General features: G+C 49.3%; 1 protein-coding gene across 1 annotated transcript in view; it reads left to right on the top strand.

The window, feature by feature from the left end:
* LOC102436882 (astrotactin-2) overlaps positions 1 to 26,098 on the top strand; it is a 483,991-nt gene that overhangs the window by 414,221 nt on the left and 43,672 nt on the right. The window contains exon 16 of the mRNA XM_023755930.1: positions 19,706 to 19,847. Within this exon, the coding sequence (XP_023611698.1) occupies positions 19,706 to 19,847 (142 nt within the window). The remainder of the gene's footprint in view (positions 1 to 19,705; positions 19,848 to 26,098) is intronic.

Here is a 26,098-nt window from a genome sequence, read left to right as displayed (position 1 = left end):
AAAACAGCATGATACGTGTTTTCATGGGAGAGAGTAGAAGAATGAATGGGAACAAAGATTGTGCCCCTACCCCAGGCTAGGGGATGGGTGGGGGCAAGAAGGTGTTACTGCTTGTGTTAATGAATAGTTATTAAACAAAGGCTACACATTGTCTTCATCTTCCATCGGGCATGATTTTCTGGTTTTATGAAAGCTGTGCATTCGTTCATATCCTCTGTAGTGGCTGTTTCATGCCATGTGCTGTCCTAGATGCTGGGTATTCAATGGACAAAAGAGAATTGGTCTCCATCATTGGGGGTGGGGCTCATCAAATGCAGCGGAGAGATAAGCCAACATCCATATATAGACAGTCACATTGTGACAGGTTCTATGAAGGGAACAATCAGATGTTCTGAAAAGCAATATCAGGAGAACCCTGATGGAGTTGACCGAGAAGGGGTCATACTCATGTTGAAAATAGCCTTCTGTTCTCTTTCCTAACTCTTGTATAACTCATTCATTTTTTAAATGTACGCATTTTCTAATCACTTGTGCTGGGTCAGATTTGGATCTGAGCACCTGGGATACAGATATCAGACTGGGCTCACCAGGAAATTAAAAACCCAGCTAGGGAGGCTTACTAAAAAGTCACAATGACCAATTTTTCTTGTTTCCAAACTTAAAATTTACTTTCCTATCTCCCCTCGCACCATCCCCATACAGCGGGTAGCAGGATTATCCTCATATTGCAGATAAGGAAAGAGAGGCTTCTAGAGTTTTACATGATGTGGTACCCATGTGTGTAGGAGGTGGGTGTACGCAACCTGAGCCTTCGGATGCCTTGTCCCTTGTGTGAATGAAATTAGCACCACATAAGAGAGGTCAACTATGGATTAGAGAAGAAGGGGTACAGAGGGCTGGGGAAGGGGTTGGATCAAGAGGGGCTTCCTAGAGAAGATGGCATTGAGTTGGGCCTGGGAAGTGAAGAGGATTTCAGTGAGAGGGATGTTGCTGGTGACAGGCAAGGGGACAGGGTGAAGTGGTTTACCAGGTTGAGGGAACAGCTCAGGCAGAAGCAGAGGTGTGAAATTTCGAGCTCCATTTGGGGATGAACCCCTGAAGGGATGGTTTGTGGAGAGAGGGGGTCTGGAGTACCGGTTGGGTCTGCACTGGTTAGGGTGACTCTAAGGAGCTTCCATTCTTTTTCTGAGGCCCCTGGTGAACAAGGAAGGGCCTTTCAGCCAGGGAATTGTATGGGGAGAGCTTTGCTTAGGGCCGGCAGGATAAAGGATAAAGGAGCGAGAAAGCTCCCTTGGCATCTTGGGAATTTCCAGTTCTTCCTTCGGCCACTGCTTTAATAAATGCACTGTGCTCACTGCCCTAGGCTAACATCATCAATGTTAGCAAGGACCAACGGTAGAGTTGAGATGAATAGCTTTGGGATACAGGTTTTAGTCTCATGCTTGATTTAGTAACATGTTACAGTGGCATAGAGGTCGGAAACTGTCGGTGGTATTTAGCCTCTCTGGCTGGACACAGGTGGAGGGGGTGAGGAAATCCCACCCCCTGAGCTGGCAGGCTGTCTGCCCTGTGCTCTGCTGCTTCCTCCTACGTCACACCCTCCGCCTCCTCCCTATTCTCGGTCAGGAGGGCCCCCAATGGGCAGGAGCTACACCACATATTGTCCACATGTGTTGCCGTCATTGCTCTCTTAGTTCTCTATATCTTGGAGCTCATGCCAATTTGGAAGTTGAAGCTTTTGGAGAAATCACCCGGGAATCTGTGAGCAGAAGCAGGCACATGTCCACAGAGAGGCTTGCAACCTTGGCCACGGAGCCCTGAGACATGAACACCCACTTTCCTGTAGGAGTTGTCTAGGGGGGGCTCCCATCCTAACAGACTGGTGAGTTGCTAACCACACTTCAAAATCGTATGGGGGTGCCCTGGCTGGTTGGTTGGGCATTGTCCCATGCACCAAGCGATGGCGATGGATCGCCAGTTCAATTCCCAGTCAGGGCACATACCTGAGTTGCAGGCTCGATCCCCAGTAGGGGGCGTGCAGGAGGCAGCTGATCTATGTTTCTCTCATCCATCTTTCTCTCTCTCTCTCTCTCTCTCTCTCTCTCTCTCTCTCTCTCTCTCTCTCATCAATAAAAACATGTTTTTAAAAAATTGTATGGGGCCTTCACAGCTCTCAAAGTGATTCTGCAAGCATTATTTTCCTTTAAGCTCAGAAAGCCTCAGAGAAGTAGGAGTTTTCATGCCTGCTTGGCAGATAAAGAAACTGAGCCCCAGAGAGTCCAAGGGTCATTCAACTAGCACAGCAGGAAATCTGGGACTGGAACTTATGTCCTCATGCTCTAAACATAGAGCTTTTCCATGACACCATGCTGCCTTGTAGAGACCGTGCACGGCGGCGGGGAGAGGCCTTCTGGCACTGCGCGGAAGGGAACTCTGACCACATTTTCCCATGGAAACACTCCCCCTCCCCCCTCCCCCTCCCCACCGCGGTGGTTAAGACCCATGGCTCAAATAGTAAAGCACTGTGTCTCCGCAGTGCTCTTGCCTTCCAGTCGACGTTGTTATGTTTTATGTAGCACCTACCTGGTAAGACGATAACAAAATAACAAAATAACAAAATAACAAAATAAAATTTCCCTACTATGGTGAGTAATGCAGATGTTTGTAGAAGTCATTCAACTATAGGAACCTCAGCCCTAGCTGGTTTGGCTCAGTGGATAGAACATTGGCCAGAGAACAGAAAGGTCCTGGTTTTTATTCCGGTCCAGGGCATGTACCTTGGTTGTAGGCTCTACTCCGGGCCCTGGTCGGGGTTCATATCTCCTACATTGATGTTTCTCTCTGTGTGTCTCTCCCTCTCCCTTCCACTCTCTCAAAATCAATGGAGGAATATCCTCCGGTGAGGATTAACAAAAAATACATTTAAAAAAGGGGACCTCAGTCTTTCCCCACCGGGAATCACTTGCTTTTCCTTTTGCCAGACTGTGCAAACCCACATTAGAAATATCCTGTATATGAAACAGGGAAGCAGCATCCATAATGCCTCAAGTTTAGAGTGAACAGACCTCAGTCCAAATCTAAGCATCTAAGCTATGTGAATTTTTACAAACATGTTAGCCTTCCTCTCCTTGCTAAAAATCTAACCAGCACCGGCCAAAAATATATCGCACGCGTCGGCTGCCCCGAGACAATGCGCTCCCCGCGGAACTCCGCTCCGACTCTCCGCCTGCCTGGCGGAGGGCTGGTTCTCGTTATGGGAGGCTTTTGAAACAGCAAAGTAATAATTTGTGAAGTGAGGCCCATGAACTGCTTGGTTTAGCAAATTATGACTTTAGAAAGTACTATTTGAAGCAGGCGTCAAAGGCCTGGTTAAAGAGGAAATGCCTGTGTCTGCCCAAGCCAAGCCTGCTAGCCCATCCGAGCCTCCTCTCTGCCCCTGCCTCAGGTGTGCTCACCCTCAGAGCCGCCCTGAAGAATCATCATTATCAAAATCACAAGGGCCTCCCATGACGTACGGTCTACTTTGGTCCAAGGACTGTTAGGATCTTTCTGTGTAATTACTGCCCGTCTTCACAGTTCTGTAAGGAAGGCATCATGATCTTGAATTTTAAAGCCACGGAGACAGATTGCTCTGGGTTCTGACCCCAACACTGTTATTCACCATCTCTGTGAGTTTGGACAGGATCATTGACCTTGCACCTCCATTTCTCCAAGTGCGAAATGAGTACAATAATTCTAAAGAGATCATGTATGTGGAGCACCGGGCACATTGCCCGGCCTGGAGCTATGGGTTGTGTTTTTCTCAGCACCATCTCCCCAGATCAAGCCCTGGAGTTCCTCTAAGCCAGCGGTTCTCAACCTGTGGGTAGCAACCCCTTTGGTGGTTGAACGACCCTTTCACAGGGGTTGCCTAAGACCATCCTGCATATCAGATATTTACATTACGATTCATAACAGTAGCAACATTACAGTTATGAAGTAGCAACGAAAATCATTTTATGGTTGGGTCACAACATGAGGAACTGTATTTAAAGGGCCAGAAGATTGAGAACCACTGCTAAGCCCAAGCGTTATTTGAATAGGTGGGAGAAATGGCATCCAGAGAGGGCAGGTGAGTCACAGAGGAAGTCAGAGCACAGCCCAAGTTCAATCCCAGGTTCCTTCCTCTCACTGACCCAGGGGTCAGCGAGTCCTTCCTCCCCTGCAGGACCTGGCTGTCCCCAGGAGGCAGCAGTGAAGTCAGTCATCACCTCTTTATAGGGTGGAAATTGCTCTGAAAGGGTCCTTGGTCTTCTCCCGCCTGCCTCTCAGAGCCTTGTGGATGGCAGCCCCTTCCTGCCCTCTTCCCACCTTCTACCAACTTGATACCAATCCCGTCCTCCTCTTGGCTGCCGGCGGCTGGTCTGGAACATGTGTGCTCACAGCCAGGGCCGTGCTCTGGTTTGCATATAGGATGGCGCTGGCAGGCCTGTGTCTGGGTGAAGAACATGTGGGGAAATCCCTCCAACACCTCCATCAGCTGTGGCTTCTCACCTCAACAACAGAATCCAGGTGACACCCAGTCCCCGTGTATACTTGAAGGGGAAGGGGAGTGACCATTGGAGATATGGCTTGGGATAGAAAGAATTGGATTTGAGTCCGACAGCTCAGCTTGCCAGTCCCTCACCTGGAAGGGCGTTGGGGCTCTTTCTTTACCTCCCCAGGCCTCAGGTGTGAAATGGGAACCGCAGTGCCAGCCTGCTAGCCTCTGGGTGTTTTGTGCGGAAGTATGAGTTAGGTCATCCAGTGCACCCTTTCTGAGCACCTACTCTGCACCAAACGCTAGTCTAGTAGCTGAGGAGACAGCACTGAGCAAAACAAAGTCCTTCCCGTCATGGAGCTTATGTTCCAGTGGAGGTGGGGAGCAGCGATGGTAAATAACACGTGTGCAATGTAAGGCCAAAGAGTGGGATGAGCTTGGAAGGAAGAAAACAGCGTGTGTGTGGATGGAGGTTGGGGCTGTCATTTCAGTGAAGGTGACTCAGAGTCATTGAAGTAGGGTCAGCAAGGGGAGAGCAGAATGGCTCTGGCTGCAGGAGTCGTGGGGCCCCGGGGCCCTTCGGTCTTACGGACCCTGGTAAGGAGGGGCTGGATCTGAAATGCCATGTACACTGTATAGTCCTAGCCCAGCGTGGGCACCCTGGCCAGCTGTCTACTTTGCACGGTAATACCGTGCGTGCCGGCAGGGACTCCAGCTTCAGTGTTTCCACCTGGGAGAGGGAACCCTGGACAGAGGATGCTCTGGCTCCCCTCGGCTGTGGGTCCTGCAGGCTCAGCTGTGGGCACTGCCCGACCTGTGGGCATGAGATCAGTATGATTCGGGCTGTGACCTGCTGGAGACCCGTGGGTCCCTGGAGCCTCTGCCTTGTACACAGGTACCCGTAAAGGCGAGGCGGTAATCCTACCCTGCCTGCCCCCAAGGTCATTGTTTGGATCAAGTGAGAGAGAGTTCTTTGTAACGTGAATGAGCCGTGCCATTTAGAGGGATTACTTATGTACACACAGACACGCACACATGTATTTGTGTGTTTCTGTGTGCATATATAAATGTGTGTAATATATATAAAATATATATATGTAAAGCTGTAAACTCGCGGGGCTAAGTATGAATTAGAAGCTTATACACCATGTGTACGCATGCAGTGTAACCTAACGCATGTATTAAACAGTAGGAAAAACTGACCCGCCAAGTTTTCCAAGTTTACAAACCCTTTCATAGCTTTCATCGTGGATTGAAGAGAGAGCTTGTTTCCCTTTCTCTATTTAAAGGAAAAGTTCAGTGTAAGTGGGGAAGCTGGGGAGTCATTTTGCTAGAGAGTGAAAATAAAAGCTGTATGTGTGTGGGAGGGACCGATGAGGGCGATTTGGACAAAAACGGTCATGAAAATTGCCCCGGTCAAGGGCTCAAGGGCATCCATTTCTGGTGGATGCCCTTCCGGCCTCCGAGCATCTCCAGAAAGTTGCCTCTGCCTGTGGGATTCAGGTGGCACCCAGGCCATCCCCCATCCAGGCTGTGGGAATAGGGCCTTCGGCGGGCTTGGTGTTTGGTCTAGAGCTGAGGAGGGAAGAGAGCAGCATCCACGCTTTGGGCCCAGGGTCTGTCCCTCTGCCCAGGGCACTCGGTGAGGCCATGCAGCGTGGAATGAGAAGAGGCACTCGCCAGCCCTCGGGAAAGCCACGCGTGTGCGGTGACGACCTCTGTTCTTCCCTTGGCAGGGCGGTTCAGTGTCCACCTCTCGCTCTCTACATCGCTCAGCCTCAGTCCCTCCTGCTTCTGCTTTTGTCTTGCTATTGTCCATTCTCTTTTTGGATAATATCCTCCCTCCCTCCCTTCCTATTTCTCAATCTTAGTCTACTTCTATCTCTGTTTCACTCCGTTTTAATCTCTACCCTTCTCTCTCTCCCTCCTTCCCCCATCTCTCTCTCTCTCTCTCTCTCTCTCTCTCTCTCTCTCTCTCTCTCTCTCTCTCTCTCTTCCTCTTTCTTTCCCTGTTTCTTCCTATAGGTTAGGTGTATATTTCTACTTCAGTTTCTCTGTCTCTGAGTATTTCCTGGCTATAGTTCTTTCTAACTCTGCTCTCCTCTATTTCTCTCCCTCTCCCCCACCCATTTGGAAATCTACCTCTTTGCCACCTCCCAGGTCCCACCCCCTTCTCAATGATTCACCTCAGCCTGGTGGAATGGTGTCGTTTGCACGATCAGAAAACCTGACTCATTTTGCCAACCTTCTCTCCACCCTGAGAACTCCCTGCTGGAGGCCTGGGCACAGGGATGGGCCGAGGAGGGGTGTGCCTCCGTGTGTGTGTGTGTGTGTGTGTGTGTGTATGTGCTAATCTGGTGTGGAAGTGGGTCAGGCAGTGGAATGGCCTCAGGGTCTCATTGTCATCCCCTCTGGTGCCTTGAGGGGGTGGGGTCCTCAGGAGCTACCTTTGATGGGTTCGGGTCAGATTTGGGTTTGAAGCTTGGGGAGAAGAATCGATGAGGGATGGGAGGGATCGATTGGAGGCTCCCTTGTCTACTGAAGATATCCCAGCTCTCTGCTAACCACAGGCCTTGAGGTTTATCTTTAGAAAAGGGAGGGAAGCTGTGGGCATTCAGCAGTTTTTAATCTCTGGGCTGTTCTGGTTTGGGAGGAGCATGAGGTGCTCAATTCCCAAGGATAATTCACTTTTCCTGGATTGTTGAATTTCTCCTCTCTGCTCACCCCTTAGGGAGTGCTTCGTGAATCAGTGTTTTTCATAACAACAGTAATAAGAAGAGTAAGGCTGCCATTGATTGAACGCTTACCGTGGGCCAAACCCTGTGCTAAGCGCTGCATACATTGCCTAAGTCAGGTCTCAACACGATTCCAGGGGTTACGTTCAGAGGGGCATTTTCACACCCACTGTGCAGATGAAGAGAATGAGGCTTCGGGGAGATTAAGGAAGTTGCTTAGAAGAGTCATTTGGCAAAGCCAGGATTTACACTCCGTCCTGAGCACAATACTGCCTTTGCCACAGTTTTCTCCACACGTGGTATTTGATACTGGTGTCTGAATAAATGTTAGGTATGGATCAGGGAGCGCGTGGAGGGCTCAGTAGAGGTGCGTGTCTCATTAGCACTTCAGGGGTGGCTGTCCGTCTGTGCTGGTCCTGTTGGGCACCAAGGCTGGGACAGGAGGCCGGAGCACAAGGCCCAGCCGAGACCCGACGAGGGGTCAGGAAATGCAGGCTCGAGCCCAGGTGCCTCATCGGGGGGACACATCCCTCTCCCCAGCTTCAGTTTTTCCTTCTGTAAAATGGGCGTTTGTACCCCCATCTCGTCCTGCCAACCTCACCAAGCACTTATGAAGCTTAAATGCGACAAGAAGGTGAGGGCATGAATTACAAACTGTGAAGGGCTTTGCATAAGGAGAGGCTGTAGGAAGCGGAAGGCCATCCTCATTGTCAAGAGAGGACTCGGGCAGCCAGTGTGGATGCTGAGGCGACGCGGCAGAGGTCTCTGCTGGGCAGAAATGCCAGGGTTGGTTAGCAATCAAGAAGCAATATTATTAATGAGGGAAATTTCCCGGAGTGTGGGGGTCTGGGCAGCAGGACGAAGAGCCCTAAGAGGCCAAGGCTGAGGGAGCTAAGGGACAGGCAAATATAGAGAAAAGTCAGGAGGGTTACAACATTGGGATTAGTTGCAAGATCAAGTCGGGCAGAGGCTGGGGCAGTGTTTGATGCACTTTTGTTCAGTCACAGCTGTCTGCTTTGGCAGCGAGGTGAACCCATGTTCACAGAGTCTCCCCGGGAGGGGGCGGTGCAGCTCATGTCCCCGACTCTGAAGTCACTGCTCCTTCCCACTAGATCCGCTGGCCTCATGGGACACGGTGCAAAGGACAGTGTGCACGGAACCCCTAGCCCACCCCTAGCCCACCTGGGCTTACTTCCAGCCAGAAAGGAAGCTTTGCTCGTTCATTGACGTGCTCATTCCACACGCCCAGGTCCAGGGCTCATATGGTGAATAAGACGGGCTAGGTCCCTTTCTATAAATTCTCCCAGTCCACAGGGGAGGGCGGCACTAAGTATGTGATCTCAGGGCATTGGGTTAAGGACCATAGTGGTGGGAATCCCGGAGGGGCCTGACCCTCTGTGGATGGAGGGTGGCCAAGGAAAGCTTTGGGAGGAAAGATTGGGTATGAGCAAAACTTAAGGGAAGAGCATAAGTTGTCTCAACAGGTTTCCAAATCCATCTCTCCATCCTCCTCCTCCCTCAGTACATCTTAATGGACAGCTACTGTGCCCCCCACACTCTGCTACACACTGGGGAGACCCTGACATGCTGGACCACAGTGGACAGGCTCCTGGAGTTCTGGAGCTAACATTTTAGTAATCGGATAACAATAAAGAGGTAAATAAGCAAACAGAGTAGCTATAGGTTGTCATTAATGCCCAGAAGAAAATTCCAGGAAGTATTTGGTAGTGGGTGGCCCAGGTCTGCTCTAGATTGGCTGCTGCGGGCTGAGGAGGTGGGACTTGAGCTGATAGACAGAAAGAGAAGCCCGCCCTCCAGAGTTGAGGGGAATCTGAGAGCTCCAGTCCCAGGGAGCTAGCTGTACATTCCTCTGCACTCAGCATCCTCATCCCCCCAGCTCTCCCCTCCTGTCCTGTGCTGCAGAAATCCCTCTGTGTCACCTGTGGGTGTGTCTGTGCCTTTCCCTGGGGAGAGGTTCTTCATCCCCACACTCGGTGTGTCCTGGCGTGTTCTTAGCTCTGAACACCCACAAACCTCAGTGCCTCGCAAAGCCTGGCCTCCCCTCCCCCTTTCTAACCCAGCAGCGCCCCTCTGACGCGTTCATTGCCTCACCTGGCTCTCTGTGGGTTTCCCTTAACAACCACTCCTTACGTGTGCAGCATGCTGCCCAGATTATAAACGACTTTTGTATTTTTATGGACTGAATGTAATTCACTCCTCCCGACCCCTGGCAGAGTGAGACTGACAGAGACAAGGAGACCAAGGCCGTCGAGACAGAGCAATTAGGAAGCGCGTGTTGTGACAAAACCACAGGCCCTGGACTTGGATCAGCCTGGTGCAAGGCCGAGCTGCTGCGCTCTGCGGTAGCCGTGTGGTTGGCAGCCTGCCCCGCCTCCCCGAGCCTCTCTTCTCCTCTTGACAAAAGGAGAGTCCTAAGCCCAGCTCTTCAGGTTATTAGGCTGTTTCATCACAATCTCAGCCACAGGGGGCCCTCCGGCCCCTCCCGGCAGCACCCAGGGCAGGCAGCTTGCACAGGGAGGGAGGCACTGACTCAAGGGCCCAGCCCAGAGAACGTGGGACGTGCTAGACACAGCGGTTCTCAACCTGTGGGTCGCGACCCCTTTGGCGGTCGAACAACCCTTTCACAGGGGTCGCCTAAGACCATCCTGCATATCAGATATTTACATGACGATCCATAACAGTAGCAACATTACAGTTATGAGGTAGCAACGAAAATAATTTTATGGTTGGGTCACAACATGAGGAACTGTATTTAAAGGCCAGAAGGTTGAGAACCACTGTGAGGAGCAGAGACCCTGATGAGAAGCACATTTTGTTCAGTTGGTTGTTTCCACTTCACAATCGTGTAACACGTAGGATTGAGATTTTAAAAAAGGAAAGAAAAGAAAGGAAACCCTCCGTGGGTGAGTGCTGCACCCGCAGTAAACACACTGGTCCTCAGAGAGTGACGGCAGGGGCGGGCCTTGGCTCCCGGTCCCCTTCCTCCTCCTCCGCAGTCCCGTCCCCAGGTCGGCTCTCCTCACACATGTTAGCAATACCCTCTCCGGCCAAATGTATCAGCATCATTTGTCCTCGGGACGGTGGGGATGACGAGGGCTTTTAATGGCCCTCATTTATCCAACTGTAGGAAAGGGCAGACTCTATTAGCCAAGTGCCTGTTAATGCTGAGGCTAGTATTACTGAATTCTGTATTAATAATAAGTTGCAGGACTCCGATGGGTTGCTCATTAAAATAACCGTTGCAATTCTGCCCTGCTCAGCTGTGAGCACCACAGAGAAGGAGGGGGTTTTGTGCTGTGTCCACAGCGGTTCGTTCCCCCCCCCCCCCCGGCACCTCCTGGGTGTTCAGCAACTGTTGGCCCGTGGAGCATGCTGGGCAGTCTGTCCATAGCCAGGTGCTGCCACTGGTACTGAACGCTTACTTCCAGCTTCTGCCCTGTGGCCTCATGCAAGACTGAGGGGGCTCCGTACGCCCATGAGTGAGCACAGCTAAAAAAAACAGTGTGGGGACATTTACTCTCCCAGGGAGGCTCTCAGTCTGTGGTCACAGGAATCTGGGGATACATGCCCCAGCTCCCCCACTTTCAGCCAAACAATCCTGGGAGACATCTCATTCACTTCCTAGAGGTCCCTGTGGATTTAATGACACTCCTCTCTATTGACTTTTCCTCTGTCCCATCTCATTCTTCCCTTTCCCCCTGCCTGCTTCTCAGAAGCACCTCCCAGATAACCCGTCTGCACCCAGCCCTTCTCTTAGGCTCTGCTTTCCAGGGACCCAAGACTAAGACATTCTTCTTCATGTTGTTCCCAGCCATCAGCTCAGCTTACGCTACGCAGTAAATACATACACTCCCTAGAAAAATATTTATGGGGAACCCACTGTGTACAGGCTCCACGGTGGCCCTTTCTCCTGGGGCTTGAAGTGAGAGATACAGATAACATTTTAATCCATCAATATACGAAAGAACAAGATACATGTAATGGCAAGAGGTAAAGTAGGGAAAAGGACCAGAGGGCAATAGGGTGATTCAATGCGGCTGAGTAGCTGGAGGAGGCCCCTCTGAGGAAGTGACATTTAAGCAGTGATCTGGAAGGAGCTCTCCAGGTTGGAGACCCTGGGGTAGGAACGTGCTTGGCATGCTGGCGTGGGGGACAAGGGCCAGCGTGGCTGGTGAGTAAGTGAGGAAGGGAACATGAGCGATGAGGCCAGAAGAGGAGGCCACAGGAAGCAGGGCATTGGAAATATGCAGTGATTTTTGTTCAAGAATGGACTCTTTGTGTCCCTTGCCCTGGGTAGTATTTTATGATGGGAACGGCTCAGGTTTTGGAGTCTGACAGCTCTGGATTTAAAGTCAGCCTTGTTATTTAGATGGAGTGTGACCTTGGGCAACTTGCTTAAGACCTATAAACAATTTTTTTTCATGTATAAAGTGGTAATCATAAAATTGACCTCATAGAACTTTTTTTTTTAACCTCATCTGAGGACATGCTTAGAAAGAAGAAGGAGAGAGAGAGAGAGACAGAGAAAGAGAGAGAGATGTGAGAAAGAAACATCAATTGGTTACATTCCATATGGGCCCCCACCAGGGATTGAACCTGCAACACAGGTATGTGCCCTGACCAGGAATTGAACTTGCAACCTTTTGGTGCATGGGATGACACTCAACCAACTGAGCCATTGTAGCCAGGCAGAACTTGTATCTGGTAGGACTCCTGTTTGCAAGTAACAGAAAAAAATGGAAACTGCCTTTGACAGAAAAGGGAAAATATTCGCACATAGATTTAAAATGTCCACAGGTGTATCAGGGTTCAGACACACTGACACAAGCCTTCAAGTGACGTCACTGGGACCCGGTCTCCTTCCCAAGAGTTAGTCTGGTTGATCAGGCTTGGGTCACTTGTTTATCTCTTTTTGGTCTCTTGACATGGAAAATCAGGCCACTGATCTCATGTCCATCTCTGGAGGAGGGGGGAGGCCTTAGCTACACATAAATCATATGGACTGAAATTAGGGGGGGGGGATGACCCCAGTGGAAAACTATGGTGCTCTTAGTAGAAACTAGGGTGCCATTAGTGGAACCAACAGATGCCTTCGATGGGCCAGAGGCCCTCAGCACAGGGCCTGGCACCTGGAGGCTCTCAGCAGGTACTTGCTGGACCACTACCCCCTTTTTTGGAGGACTTCACTTTCTGACAGTTCCTTCTCCCCTAGACCATGGGAGTCCTATCCACTTTGGAAGGAGGCCACACAGGAGGCAGCCTGCCTCTCCTTAAAGCGTTCTAACGCCAGGTGCTGGTGTTGGGGAGATGTGGGTGGGTCGGGCTTCAACCACTGAAGTTCAGTTTCTCAGAATTCCACAAATACCTGCATGGCCAGCCTGCTGCTGGCACTGGTGCCTCAGAGGGGACCACAACTCCTGCCGAAAGCATCTCCCTGCCTATAGGCCAGCGTGCAGCAGGACAAACACAGACTCGGCACCTCCGATGCCCTGGTTCTAGCCTTCCCTCCACCATTTCTAGGGATCTTGTGAGGCAGGTTGTTTAACCTACCTTGAACCTAATTCCTCATTTGTAAAAGCTCAGTGAACCTAATTCATTAGATCGTATTGAATATTAATCAACATGGGTTGTTTTGAACATTAAGCAAGACAATATAAGTAAAAATGTCACACACTTTTGATACCGTATAGTAAGAGCTAAATAAACATTTTCTCCTCTTTCCTTCCTCCCTCCCTCCCTTCCTTGCTTTCTTTCTTCCTTCTTTTAAAATTTACTTCTTTTGGGGGGAAAAAGAAGTTCAAGGGAGTTAGGTATCATGCAGTGTATCTAAAAGCAGCCGAGTTTGGCCACTAAAAAGTTATGAGACAAATTGATGGGACCTAAGGAGGAAGAGGTAGCAGTGTGCGGGGCACTGAGATCGGGGAACTATCCATGTAGCAGGGATGCCACATGTATTATTGATTCCTGGCTGGATTCTCTGATGACCACCCACTTTCCAGATGAGGATAGTATCCTTAGATAATATAGTTCGTAAGTGGTGGAGCCTGGCTACAAACAAACAACAAAAAAAACAGGTTTCTTCTGCCCCACACCCCAAATGCACTCCTTTGCTCTATGTCGCATGACCAGCGCCAGCACCAGCACACCCTGGCTTTTCAAATTAAAGCAGCATCATGTACGGGAAGAAGAGTCCACTCCAGCTGACAGTGAGAGGTCCTCCAGGAAGCACTCTACCTCAGAATGACTGCCTACATTTGCCCCAGCCAAGGAAAGGTGGGGAAACGCAGGGCCCTGCCCCTCCCTGGGCACCCAGCAGGGAGCCGCTGCAGGCTAGGAGGGGCCAGGCCAGCCCTGGTGGCCTCTAAATCCCCTTGGTGTTTCCTGAAGAGTGGAGTCCTGAGGGGGGACCTTTCTCCCCACCTGGGCTGAATAACGCCCTGCTCCCGCCCCTTCCGTTTTGGAATTTCTCTGCTGCTTTTCTCCCAACCTGTTTTCAATTTGCTCTGGTGGCCAGCTCTGACTGTGACCTCAATCAGGGCTGAGGGAGAGGGGAGACGGAGACCGAGAGGGAGAGGGAGCACCAAAGAGGAAGAGGGCTGAGGGAGTGATGAAAGGAGCAGGAGAGAGAGTGGAGGCAGGGGTGGGGCCTCTGGAAAAAGGGCTCAGTGCTCTGTTGGGCTGGTTCGGGAGCTTCTGCAGAATCCTGGTCGACCCTTTCTGTGGATCGTAATGCGAGCGAGGCTCGAGGCTGAGTGGATGAAGAAATGTGTGGGGGTCTGGCCCCAGCCACTCGGGTTACAGCCCCAGAAGAGCCATAATGGGGAACAGGCACATTCCTACAGCGACTCCCAACTCCCTATCTGTTTTCAAGGAAAGGAAAACAGAAAGAATGTGAGCGTCTTGGACAGGCCTGGGTGAGGCTGGCTGCAGCAGCAGCCTTGGTCCAGGAGGGTTCTGCCCTAACAGTGTGCCCGGGAGGAGAGGCAGGGGCAGCCCAGGCGGTGTCCTCGCAGAAGGGACGAGGATCTCAGAGGCCAGGAGCTGGTTACTGGGCAGCAAAGCCCTAGGGGTGTGTGTGTGTTTCTATCAGAGAAGGTGGCAGGGTTTTGGGATTCAAACTTTTCAAGCAATAAAACTTTTCAGCCAAGCTTTTTATTTTTAAAGTGTTTTCCCCCAACCCAAATAAAACACAAGCCATCAGTATAGAAAACAGATTAAAGTAGAGTTCGTCTGGTGGAAGGTCAGTGTGGGTAGAGGAGACAGACTAGCCCCTCCCCGCACCGTGGCCATTCCTTCTCACCCCTGAGTTCTAGATTTTCTAATGTGCAGACCACTGTTAGACTAGGCTCCACATTGGAAACCAGCTGCACTCTTTCTGTCTCTCCTGGGCTTTTGATCTTTCTCAAAGTTTCCAAGTTTGAGAAGCTAGCCGGGTGGAACCTGGTGCCTCGTACACTGCCCAGCACATAGTAAATGGCCAGGAGCCGTGGCTCACACTCATGTGGAATAAAGTTGGTCAGAACCTGAGGAGCAAGGGCTCCTGGGGCAGCTCCGGGAGCTCTTCAGTTCCCGGCAACGCTGTCTCCTAGGTCGGCTGGTATGCCTTCTCTGATAGGCCCTAGGATTAAGAGAGCAAGCTTTGTTCTAAGTCTACCCCAACTCTGTGCATGGCCATGGGCAGGCCCCTTTCCTTCTTGGGGCGTCAGTTTTCACCGGCAAAGGAGTAGGTTGGATAAAAACAAAAATCTCTAAGGGTCCTTGTCTCTCTCTGGGTTATGACAACCATAGTGACAAAAACAATACTGACATGCCAGGCTGGCCCCATGGTCCAAGAGTTCCTGGGTTCGATTCCCAGTCAGGTTACATGCCTGGGTTCAGTCCCCAGTAGGGGTCGTGCAGGAGGCAGCCGATCAATGATTCTCTCTCGTCATTGATATTTCCATCTCTCCCTCCCTTCCTCTCTATCTAAAAATCAATAAAAACATTTTAAAAAAATAAAACAATACTGATAGTTGAAATATTTTTGAGCTCTTGCAGTTTACCAGACATTGTGCTGGTTGGTTTCTAACAATGTACACGATATTTTATATGCTATTAACAACAGCACTGCAAGTTAGGTGCTATGATTATGCCCATTCACATAGGAGAAAATAGGACCTGCCCAAGGCGCGCTGTAAGTGGGGTGGGCCAGGATTTAATCTCAGGCAGAGTAAATTCAGAGCCCAGCCTCTTCACCTCTTCACCGCTGCACTGTGTTACTGTCCATCAGCTGTACCGCTGCCAGGCGTGCGGGGTATGTTATCCTGTGGAACCACATGTATGTGGAGAATTGCACTGAAATGCGTTTGTGCATAGAGAAGCCCCAGGCCTCTTTTATCTCCCCCGAACCCTCCCCTAAGTGAGGAGGGCCAGGGAGGGGTTGCCTCATTCACCTGCCTCCATCTAGGTCGCGTTTAAACCTTCTGGAACAGAGTGCCAAGAAAAGCAATATTACAATTTACTTTATGGGTCTGTTCTTGTATTTAACAACCCTTCCCGTTGTCAGATTACAAGCTGTAGAAGGTCAGGGACCATTTCTTTTATTAGTTCGTTCCTCAAGCCCATAGAGCTAAGAGAGTGGCAGGAATTCAATGGCAAACAAGAGGATTGAGAAAGCTCACTCTCTATAAACTTTCTCTAGGAGGCAGCATCGTATAAACGAAAAGGTGTGGCTTTGGCGTTAGGAGGAAAAGGGGTTCAAATCTCAGCCCCGTTTCCTCCTAAATTTGCAAGCGTCATCTCAGCTTTACAATGGAGACACTACCATTTACCTCATTATATGTGAGGATTATATGGAAAAAAGAAAAGTTATTGCTAAAGGTCCGTTTTCTTCTTTTAAATTCTTCCCATTGGAAGATCCTTATGTATAGTTAGTCCCAAACAGAACTGAGACCTACATGTCCTCAGAATGCCCTTGGAATGACTAGATATATGCTCCGCATTATCCAGTTTCTTCACTTGAACTGAACCTATAAACCGTAGAACTGTGCACCAGCATTCATGGGGCTTTTGTCCATGGTCTAAATTATCCTGAAATGCATGGAAATATCTGAAAAGCTATGCCCATTTGAAAATGAATGTCAACCATCTTTTGGCCTGAAGACAGCTCATTAATACAGGCCACAGCATACTGCATTCCCTCACGAAGGGCCAACTTTTCCAATGGCTATCTGGGAACAAATTGAAAAGCACACAGACATGGATCCAAGCGCAAAGAAAACAAGTGTAAGCAGCCAGACTGGGAATCCTAAGAAACCAAGAGAAACAAAGCCCCCACTGCCTTCGGTGAATGATCCCATGTCCACCACCACCACCCCCGCTTGCTTGCTTTTATTTCCACTTTTCACCCCGTGCGTTGTTCTGCGCTGGTACCTATTGGAAGAGGCACGTTGTGGGTTTATGATTTTACCAGGAAAGGCACTGACACAAGAGGCCTCCAGGAGAAATAGGGGACGAGAACTCTGCGACGAGAAAAGGGTTTCATTCACCTCTTTGTTGTCTAGCAAGACCTCTGGTTCTGGACCGGAAGTTTCTTCCTAGACTCCACTTTTCTTTCTAGACTCCAAACCTATAAAAGAGTTATTGGTCCCTGGTCACAGAAAGGAAAACTGAGACTTTAAGAGGTTAAGGGATTTGCAATAAAGGGTGGAAATAGAATTCGGTCCCGAGTCTGTCTGGCGAGAGCCGCTGAACTGGCCTGTCTCTGTCAGCCTGATCCAGACATGCGCTCTGGCATCTACAGATCAAGGCTGTGCACTGTACACTGTCGTTTTAAAAAGAGGGAAACAGAGGCCTGGCCGGCATGGCTCAGTGGTTGAGCATCGACCTATGAATGAGGAGGTCATGGTTTGATTCCTGGTCAGGGCACATGCCCAGGTTGTGGGCTCAGTCCCCAGTGTGGGGCGCGCATGAGGCAGCCGATCAATGGTTCTCTCACCATTGATGTTTCTTTTTCTCTCTCCCTCTTTCTTCCTCTCTGAAATCAATAAAAATATATTAAATAAATCATAAATAAAAAGTGGAAAACAGAAAACACTGCCCATCCGCTCTGTTGTCCTGGACCACAGGGAGCGATACGTTAGAGAACCGTCATTCACCCAAATCCGGGCCCATCCAGACACTTCAGTCAGACAAGCATTAACACAGTCCACTTGTGAGTGGAGAGTGGACTTCCCTTAGCAGGGCGGACAGGAAGCTATCCGCGTGGGCTGCCCACCCCGTTCCCTGGGACAGATGTGCCACGTGGCTTCTCTGGGTCTCAGTCGTCCCAGACGCTGTTCGGCGATGGTTCCATCAAATCAGATTGTCCTTCAGCCCAGGTAGAGAAGGTAGCGTTGAACGGACATGCTCCTCTTGTTTATTCCTGAGGATACAAGCGCGTAGAGAGTGTGGGGCCCTCTGGGTCAGGCAGGACCAGGACTCAGCAGTGTAGAGGCCTCAGACCGTTTCGTACTCTGTGGTATCAAATACCACACATGCCTGCTTTGCTCCGAAATCATCCTATTTTAGACTTGGACGGGAACTCCGCGGCCATTTGGTCTGGCTCATTCACTTTATCTATTTTTAAATAAATTTTATTGATTTTCCCCCATGTTCATTGTAGGTAATTAACAAAACAGAGATAAGCAAAAACAAGAGAAAAAGTACCCATTATCTCACTTTGCAGACAAAGCCACTGTTATGCATTGGCTGTATTTTTTTCCCTTCTCTTTCTAAATAGATACACGTGTAAAATTTCCACCCCAAGTGAGGTTATTCTGTAATAGTGTAACCTGTTTATAAACTTGATATGTCATGAGTATCCTTTCATGTAACTCATGTTATTCCACAATATGACTTTTAGGGGCTATAAAATATTCCATTGCACCATTGAACTCTAATTGATATTGCTGTTTCTTTGTCATTGAACATTTGGTTTCTAAACTCTTGCTATTTAAATAGTGCCATGATGTCTATCCTCATAACTTAATCTTTGTGCACATCTACATTTTTATTTTATTTTTCAAAAATCCTAATAGTGATTCTAGCACCTCCACTTTACAGAGGAGAAAATCACAGCTCTGAGATGGGAATTGAGTTGCCCAAAGCTATACAGCAAATTCTTCACAGAGCTAAGATTAAATCTCAGGATTCCAAATGTGCATTCTTTCTAGTCTTCATCAAATCTTCTGCATCACTCCTATTTCTTTAACATCAGCTGCTTTCTAACATAGGATGGCTGGCCCTGGCCGATGTGGCTCAGTGGGTTGGGTGTTGTTCCGTGCACTGCAACGTGGCTGGTTAGATTCCCAGTCAGGGTACGTGCCTGGGTTGTGGGCTTGATCCCCAGTAAGGGGCTTGCAGGAGGCAGCTGATTGATGTCTCACTCTCAAGTTGATGTTTCCCCCCTCTCTCCCTCTCCCTTCCTCTCTGTCTAAAAATCAATTAAAAAACCTTAAAAACCTATAATAATAAAAGCATAATATGCAAATTAGAATGGACGTCCTTCCGAACGACCTTCCGGACGAAGCTGGGGCTGTGAGGGAAGCCCGGGTCCCGGGTGCCAGAGGGAAGCCGTGCTGTCAGCCGGGAGAAGGAAGGCCTACTCTTGCATGAATTTCATGCATCGGGCCTCTAGTAAATAAATAAAACCTGATGGTTAGGTGACTAGAAATCACAGCATCCAGCTCTTGTTCTTCCACCATCCCTTTCTTTCTTTTTTTTAAAAATATACTTTTATTGATTTTAGAGAGGAAGGGAGAGGGAGAGAGATAGAAACATCAATGGTGAGAGAGAACCATTGATTGGCTGTCTCCTGCATGCCCCCCGCTGGGGGTCAAGCCCGCAACTCAGGCATGTGCTCTTGACTGGAATTGAACCCAGGACCCTTCAGGTCACAGGCCGATGCTCTATCCACTGAGACAAACCAGCCAGGGCTCACCGTCCCTTTCTATCCCATGCCCCTCATCACTGATCAGTCTTGAAATTCCTACCTCCTTAGCTAAACCAGGTCTCTGTCCATCACAACACTCCACGAATCTAGTGCCAGGTGACACAAAACCTATTTTCTATTCTTAGTTCAACTCCTTTGTTATACAGGAAGGGAAATGCAATTCTCTAGGCTTTTCATGCATTTTTATTACACAATAATTTACATCAATCAAACCTTGGTACAATATTATGAAGGTAGGTACTAGTATCCCCACTTACAGTTGAGAAAGTTCACGGGTGAATTTAAAGAAGGAGTTCAGGGCTATGTACTGACCGGTGTCATCTTCATATCTTGTGCTTATTCTCTCCACTAACGCTCTCAGCAGTGGTATGCAGACAGTTGATGGGATTGGACAGCAGCAAGAATGTCTGCTCACCAAGGCCTGAGCCGGGGAGCTTATCTTTCTCTGTCTCCCTCCAGGAGAATTCCTGAGTTTTGCCGATGACTTACTCTCTGGCCTGGGCACATCTTGTGTAGCAGCTGGTCGAAGCCACGGAGAGGTCCCCGAAGTCAGTATCTACTCCGTCATCTTCAAGTGTCTGGAGCCCGACGGCCTCTACAAGTAAGACCTGCTGGGTGCGTGGGGAGTGTGAAGCAGACAGGGCTGGTTTCAGTCTGGGAGGCGAGGCATGCGCAGTCTGGCCAGGCCAACCCAGTGTTTTATAGGCCAGCCTGTGTGTGCACCTTGAGATGCTAAGGTTTCCAAGTATCCACTGGAGAAGCTTGGCCACAGTAAGTCACAGAATCTTACATGGTTAGTGCTGTAGGGCCCAGGGAGGCCAGAAACCCAAAAGCATACCTCCAGCTGACACAGAATCTGTAGGCTGAGAGGGAAAGTGGCAAGTTAGCATGGAGGGCTGGCACAGGGGCCCTTGCCTTGTGTTCTTTTCTCAGTTCCATGACATCTCCTCTGAAAAATATTATATTAGCACATCTGAAGTATATATACATACTATGCATATATAAGCATGCTAACCATGTACACATATACATGCATATACATGTACATAAGTATATATGCATATACATGTATGTACATATAAATTTTTAGTGATAGATCCAGCCAGTCCCTTAGAAATAGCAGCATTATCACTCCTTCATAGAGTACATTAGAGTCATTGCATCCAAACTTCTGGAGATGAAAAAGGAGGTCATTCTGAGCCCCCTCTGTAATCTCAGAGGGAAAGGGGGCTTATTTTCCTTTTGTTTCCCGTCTCAGTGAGTGTTGCCACATCTGGAAGCAGCCATGATAAGCTATGACATAGAGTTCTAGAGACCAGTTTTCTTCCTGTACCCTAATCATGAAGCGATAGACCAGTCTCTTACCAACCTAGAAAGCTGTGGTTGTTAATAAGATGAGCAGTATTATCACAATTACTGCAGTTATTCAACTCATTCATTTGTTTCTTTTATTCGCTCACTCAGTGATTCATTCATGTATTCATCTACCCAACCAATCATTCATTCCTCCATTCATCTCTCTCTTCCTTTTTTCTTCTATCCATCCATCCATCCCTTCTATTCATCCATCTATTTATTCATCCATTTATATTCCATCGTTCATTCACTTATTTGTTCATCAGTTCTTTTATTCATTTGCATTTTTATTGACTCATCCAGCACTCATTTACTTATTCAGCAGCTATATTTTGAGGGTTTCCAATGTCTTGGCACTGGGCTAGGAAATGCAGGTGCGAATGTGATTACGACAAAGGTTCTAGCATCAGATAACTTATAACCTACTTATGGTATGAAAGGCCACAGACAGTGTATTCCAATTTGGATTTGACATTTTTAGATAACTAACCATTGGATAAGTCGCTGTACCTCTAGGAACCCCAGTAAAACAGAAATAATAAAACTTAGGATGCAGAGTTGCATGAACATAAACAAGAAACCTCCTAGCAAAGTATCTAAGTATGTGCTCAATAAATAGTAATCCCTCCACAATCTGTGAATCTCCCTTACCTCCAGAGCATTCTATCCCCACTTCCTTGGGGAGACCATGACTTCTCTAAAGACCATGGTGAACACTCGACATATTCAGGCTCATTGGCAACACCCAACTTATTCATGCACCATACTCAGGACTGTAAGCTGAACATTGGGCCTTCTGACTTGGATTCTGCCACTGACTGAATAAGCACCTCACATAGGTGTTGGGGCCCAAGTTTTATTTTATGCAGAAAGGCAACCATCAATTGGGAACAGTGAGAGCTCTAGGCACGGAATCCCCAAAGTACAATAGGTTACCAGACCGCTTCCAGTGGGACATCTTGGCAGAATTCACAGAGAAGGTGGCATTGGCTTCTTTTTCTGGAAGAAGAGGGCTGGTCATCGTTCTTATCCCACAGGGTTACAGGGAAGAGCACCACATGAGAAACTCCATGCTCAGGGTTGACCAGATCTCCTGGTTTCCAGGAGGCCTGCAGCATGTTAGTCACTTTCTTCCTCTTTCTGCTTCATTCTGCTTGACTTAGTTGCAGGTTATCTTTCTTTCAAGGAAATCCTGGAGGAATTTATATCCTGTAAGGCAGGTGGGGGTCCCACTAACCCTGGAAAGAATGACCATCCAGGATCTTTCAGGAAGAAATAGGATAGAAAGAGAGCATGGGTCCAGGCCCCCGAGTTTTCATTAACCCTTTGAGTGCCAACCAATATCCTAGGAACTGTGCTAAAATTGCCAAGGCATTTTTGCTGATTTTCCTTAGGTGCCATCTGTCAATAAAGAGTGAACTACTAGCATCTAATAGTGACACTAAAGGAGGAGCGCGATAGCGCTCCCGTCACTTTTGGTGAAAGACAGGAGGAGCGCGATCGCGCTCCCTGGCACTCTAGGGGTTAAGGACCATTGGACACCAAACCCCTCATCCATGCTGCCAGAGCATGGGATGGAAGGCTTCAGGGGGCACAGGTGTGCAGGACCAGTCTGTCAGGCAGGGAGTCTGGGTTCATATCCCACCACCACCACTTCTGCCTCTGGGACCTTGAGCTAAACGTCCCTCTCCTTGTTTTGCAAGTTCAGCATCTTCAAAGTGAAGGTGTATGAGATCGACCCCAGCTTGAGAGTTCTGGGAATGCATAGCTTTGCCACGGGAGTTTTTCTCATTTGCCTCCTTCATCTCCTTCTGGGCTCTGGCCTTTCCAACTTTTCTACCTCTCTCACTTTTGTTTTGCACTACCGTGCCTTTCTGAATCTCTGTCTCTTCTTGCCTTTCATTCTCTGTGTGTGTGTGTTTTCTACATAGCACCCTGACTTTGTCTGCCTGCCATTCTCTCAACTATTCCCTCTTCGCCTTTCTATTGGTTATGCTCTTAATTTTTGTTATTGTGTGTGTCTCAGTTTCTCTACCATTTCTTCTTTGAATTTTGCTATCTTGTTCTCTCTCTCTCTCTCTCTCTCTCTCTCTCTCAATCAGGCCCCCTCCATCCCCACTCCCTCTCTCCACCCCACTTAGAAAGGCACATTGCTTTTGCAGCCCATCTATCATGCCATTTTACATAGTGCCACGGGGTTGAGACCAACTGGAGGAATGAAAGTCAAGGCTGGGTTTCTGTCCTAAGCTCACCCTGGTGTAACAAAACAGAAACACCAGTGCTCAGGCCCTGTTTAAATTGAATTTCCTTGTTTGTTTCATTTGTTTTGCTTTTGAATGAAAGCAAACAAAAAGCAGTAGAGGGAGAGGGTCTGCAAACAGTGTGGCCAGCTCCTACACCCTTGGGTTATTGGAGTTGGAGGGTGACCCTGAGCAGGAATCTCTACTCAGGATACATGGCTGGGCCAGGCCGGGCATCCGTGGCTCCTGCCCTTGCTTGGCCAGAGGCCTAGACACCCTCATTGTTGCCGATCCCCAGTTTCCTATTATCCAAGGTAATTAGCCTCTGTCTTGTCTTGGCTGCCCTGTCTTTTTCTAACCATGGATGACGGCCAAAGGGTCCTGAGCAAACACACAGTGGCAGCCAGGCCTGATTCCTGGGGTGGGGGACGCATTCCCACACATTCGGAGGCTTGCCCCAGGCCCATCCTCACCTCCCTGGCCTCAGCTCTATGGAAGGAATGCCAAAGGAGCCTGGGTACTGCAACCACATGCCAACATTGAGGTCAAGAGTCAGACAGCAGTTCCCACACTTGCTCCCAGTAAGAGCTGGGGCCCCTTCTCCATCCTCCTTGGGCCTCAATGTTCTCATCTGTGAAATGGAAAGGTTGAACTCAGTGAGCTGTAAGACTTGCACATTGAGGTGGGGATCATCACCATCTTAATCTTCATCATCACCTCTCACTTCATAGATGAGAAAACTAGGGCTTAAAGGAGGAAACATTTTGCTTAAAGTCACATGACACAAAGAGATAGAGCTGAGATTCATACCCACGCTGACTCTCACACCCGCCTTCCCCTTTTCTACCTCCACTCGCTGACTCTGTCCTGTCCACACACCTGTGGAGTTGTCAGAAGTACCTGGTGAGGGTATGAATGAAGAGTGGAAGAGGTGCCTTCTAACTACAAGCCACTCTGTTTGCAATAGCAAAAAACAAATCCAACACTGGGGACAGGAAGGGCCAGATCCAGCCTGCAGATCCCTGGGGAAGGTACTTCTCACCTCATCTTCCTCATCTGTGAAGTGAAGCTAATTCATCTCATCACAACATGCAGTTCATTGATTATACTTCCTCAAGTTGTTGCAAAGATGAAACCAGAGAGTACATGAGAAAGGGCTTGGAATGTTTCACCAGGTCCTGTGGACATGAAGGGTTAGCATGATCACTGTCTGACAGAGAGAAGGGTTAGCATAATCACTATCTGGCAGAGGGGAGGGTTAACATGATCATTGTCTGTCAGAGAGAAGGGTTAGTATGATCATTGTCAGAAGGGTTAGCATGATCACTGTTTGGCAGAGAGAAGGGTTAGTATGATCATTGTCTGTCAGAAGGGTTAGCATGATCACTGTTTGGCAGAGAGAAGGGTTAGTATGATCATTGTCTGTCAGAGAGAAGGGTTAGTATGATCATTGTCAGAAGGGTTAGTATGATCACTGTTTGGCAGAGAGAAGGGTTAGTATGATCATTGTCTGTCAGAAGGGTTAGTATGATCACTGTTTGGCAGAGAGAAGGGTTAATATGATCATTGTCTGTCAGAGAGAAGGGTTAGCATGATCACTATCTGGCAGAGGGCAGCAGCCGGAGCAGAAGGCAGTAGATGTTTGAAGGCACCTGCCTCTCCCCACCTCACTCACATATAGTTTAACGAGGCCTTTGAAATCAGAACCCAGCTGGGACACCTACCCACTGTGTGGCCTCGGCCTGACTTCTCAACCTCTCTGAGTGTGTTTTTCCATCCGTAAAAGGAAATCAGAATTGGATCTAATTCATAAGACAGTGAGGCTTCAATGACCTGAGACATGTAGAGAGCACAAGAGTGTCAAACCCACTGTCAGTGCTTCATAAACGGGGGGAGGAGAGGCGTGACCACTGCTACGGCGATCCGGGATTCTGGACTTCACCTGAGCAGCTGTGCCTGGGCCACCACTGCTGACACCCTCGTGTTCAGGGCATTCCAGCGGGATGGCAAGCTAAGCCTCCCTCCACAGCCCTGGCTGGGGCCCACAAACAGTTAAACCCTGGGAGGGCACCAGGGCCCTGCTCTGCCCGGGGATAGCCTCCCAGGGCCATTTTTGAGATGCTCAGGATGCCCAGCTCTCACTGCTGAGTCGTTTCCCAGCGCCTCCGGAACGCCATGTGTTTCTGCAAACAAGTCCGGGCTCCTGGCCCAAGGATGCACTTCCAAAAGCCCAGGGGACTTGGAGCCTCGGAGGGAGCATCACTGGGTTCCTCATCAGCCCAGGACACCCTTCCCCAAATATACCCCGGACAGCACATCGAAGGAGCAGCCAGGGCCACCACCAGGGATACTATAATTACATAGTAGATGAAATCCCAGAGTGTCCCGTTATTTACATTCCTACCCTACCCTCCTCATTTCCTCGCTTCGTGCCAAGAATCGGCACAGAGTTTACTGGAAATGGCATGAAAGTTGACAGGAGCCCTCCAGGACGGGGCTTAAAAGTGCCTGCCCAGATGACGGGAGGCAGAGACAGGGGGCCCGCTGCTGTGTGGCCGTGGGCAAGGAGTTGCCACTTTAAAGGCCTCCAGGTCTTCAACCGGAGAGGAGGGATTGAATGGGGCCCTCCCAGAGGGCAGCTTCATGATGTCAGAGTCTGTACATCTGGAGAGACAACGGAAGTGAGAAGATGGGCTCAGGCCCCCGGCCATTAAGAAGAGAAGGCTTTGTTGCAGGTCCAAGAGCTTCTTCAGCCCTAAGGCTCCACGCTTCTCCCCTCCTGCATTTCCCTGACCTAGTCTGTTTAGTGGCCTCCTGAGTCATGTCCCTGATGCAACTGGACCCGCATCTGAGGAGACCTTCAGCTCCCAGGAGAAAGGAGATGGGCACAGAGGAAGCCTCCCATGTGGACCCAGGATCCTGGGCCGCAGCCTCTGGGCCAGTGTGAGTGTGGCCCAAGGTTGATCCAGGACACACCAGGGAAGGGAGCCAGGCTGCCCAACATCCCTGCCCTGCTCTCTACTGGTTTCTCTTCTCCCTGGGAAACTCTGCCTTTCTTCTCGCTAATTCTCCCTCCCTGTCTTCCCTGTGCTTGCCTTCCTTCCCTCCTTCCTTCCTTCCTTCCTCCCCCCCTCCCCTCCCCTCCCCTCCCCTCCCCTCCCCTCCCATCCGGCCCCTCCCATTTTCACAACAGCGATCAGTTTACTAGAGACTTTGTTCACCTATGATATATCTTTCTGTTTTGTCTCTTTTTCGC

Source organism: Myotis lucifugus, unplaced genomic scaffold (genome assembly GCF_000147115.1).
Source record: "Myotis lucifugus unplaced genomic scaffold, Myoluc2.0 scaffold_87, whole genome shotgun sequence".
Lineage (NCBI taxonomy): Eukaryota > Metazoa > Chordata > Mammalia > Chiroptera > Vespertilionidae > Myotis > Myotis lucifugus.
The sequence above is the reverse complement of the archived record's forward strand: the minus strand, read 5'-3'. Positions and strand labels throughout refer to the sequence as shown.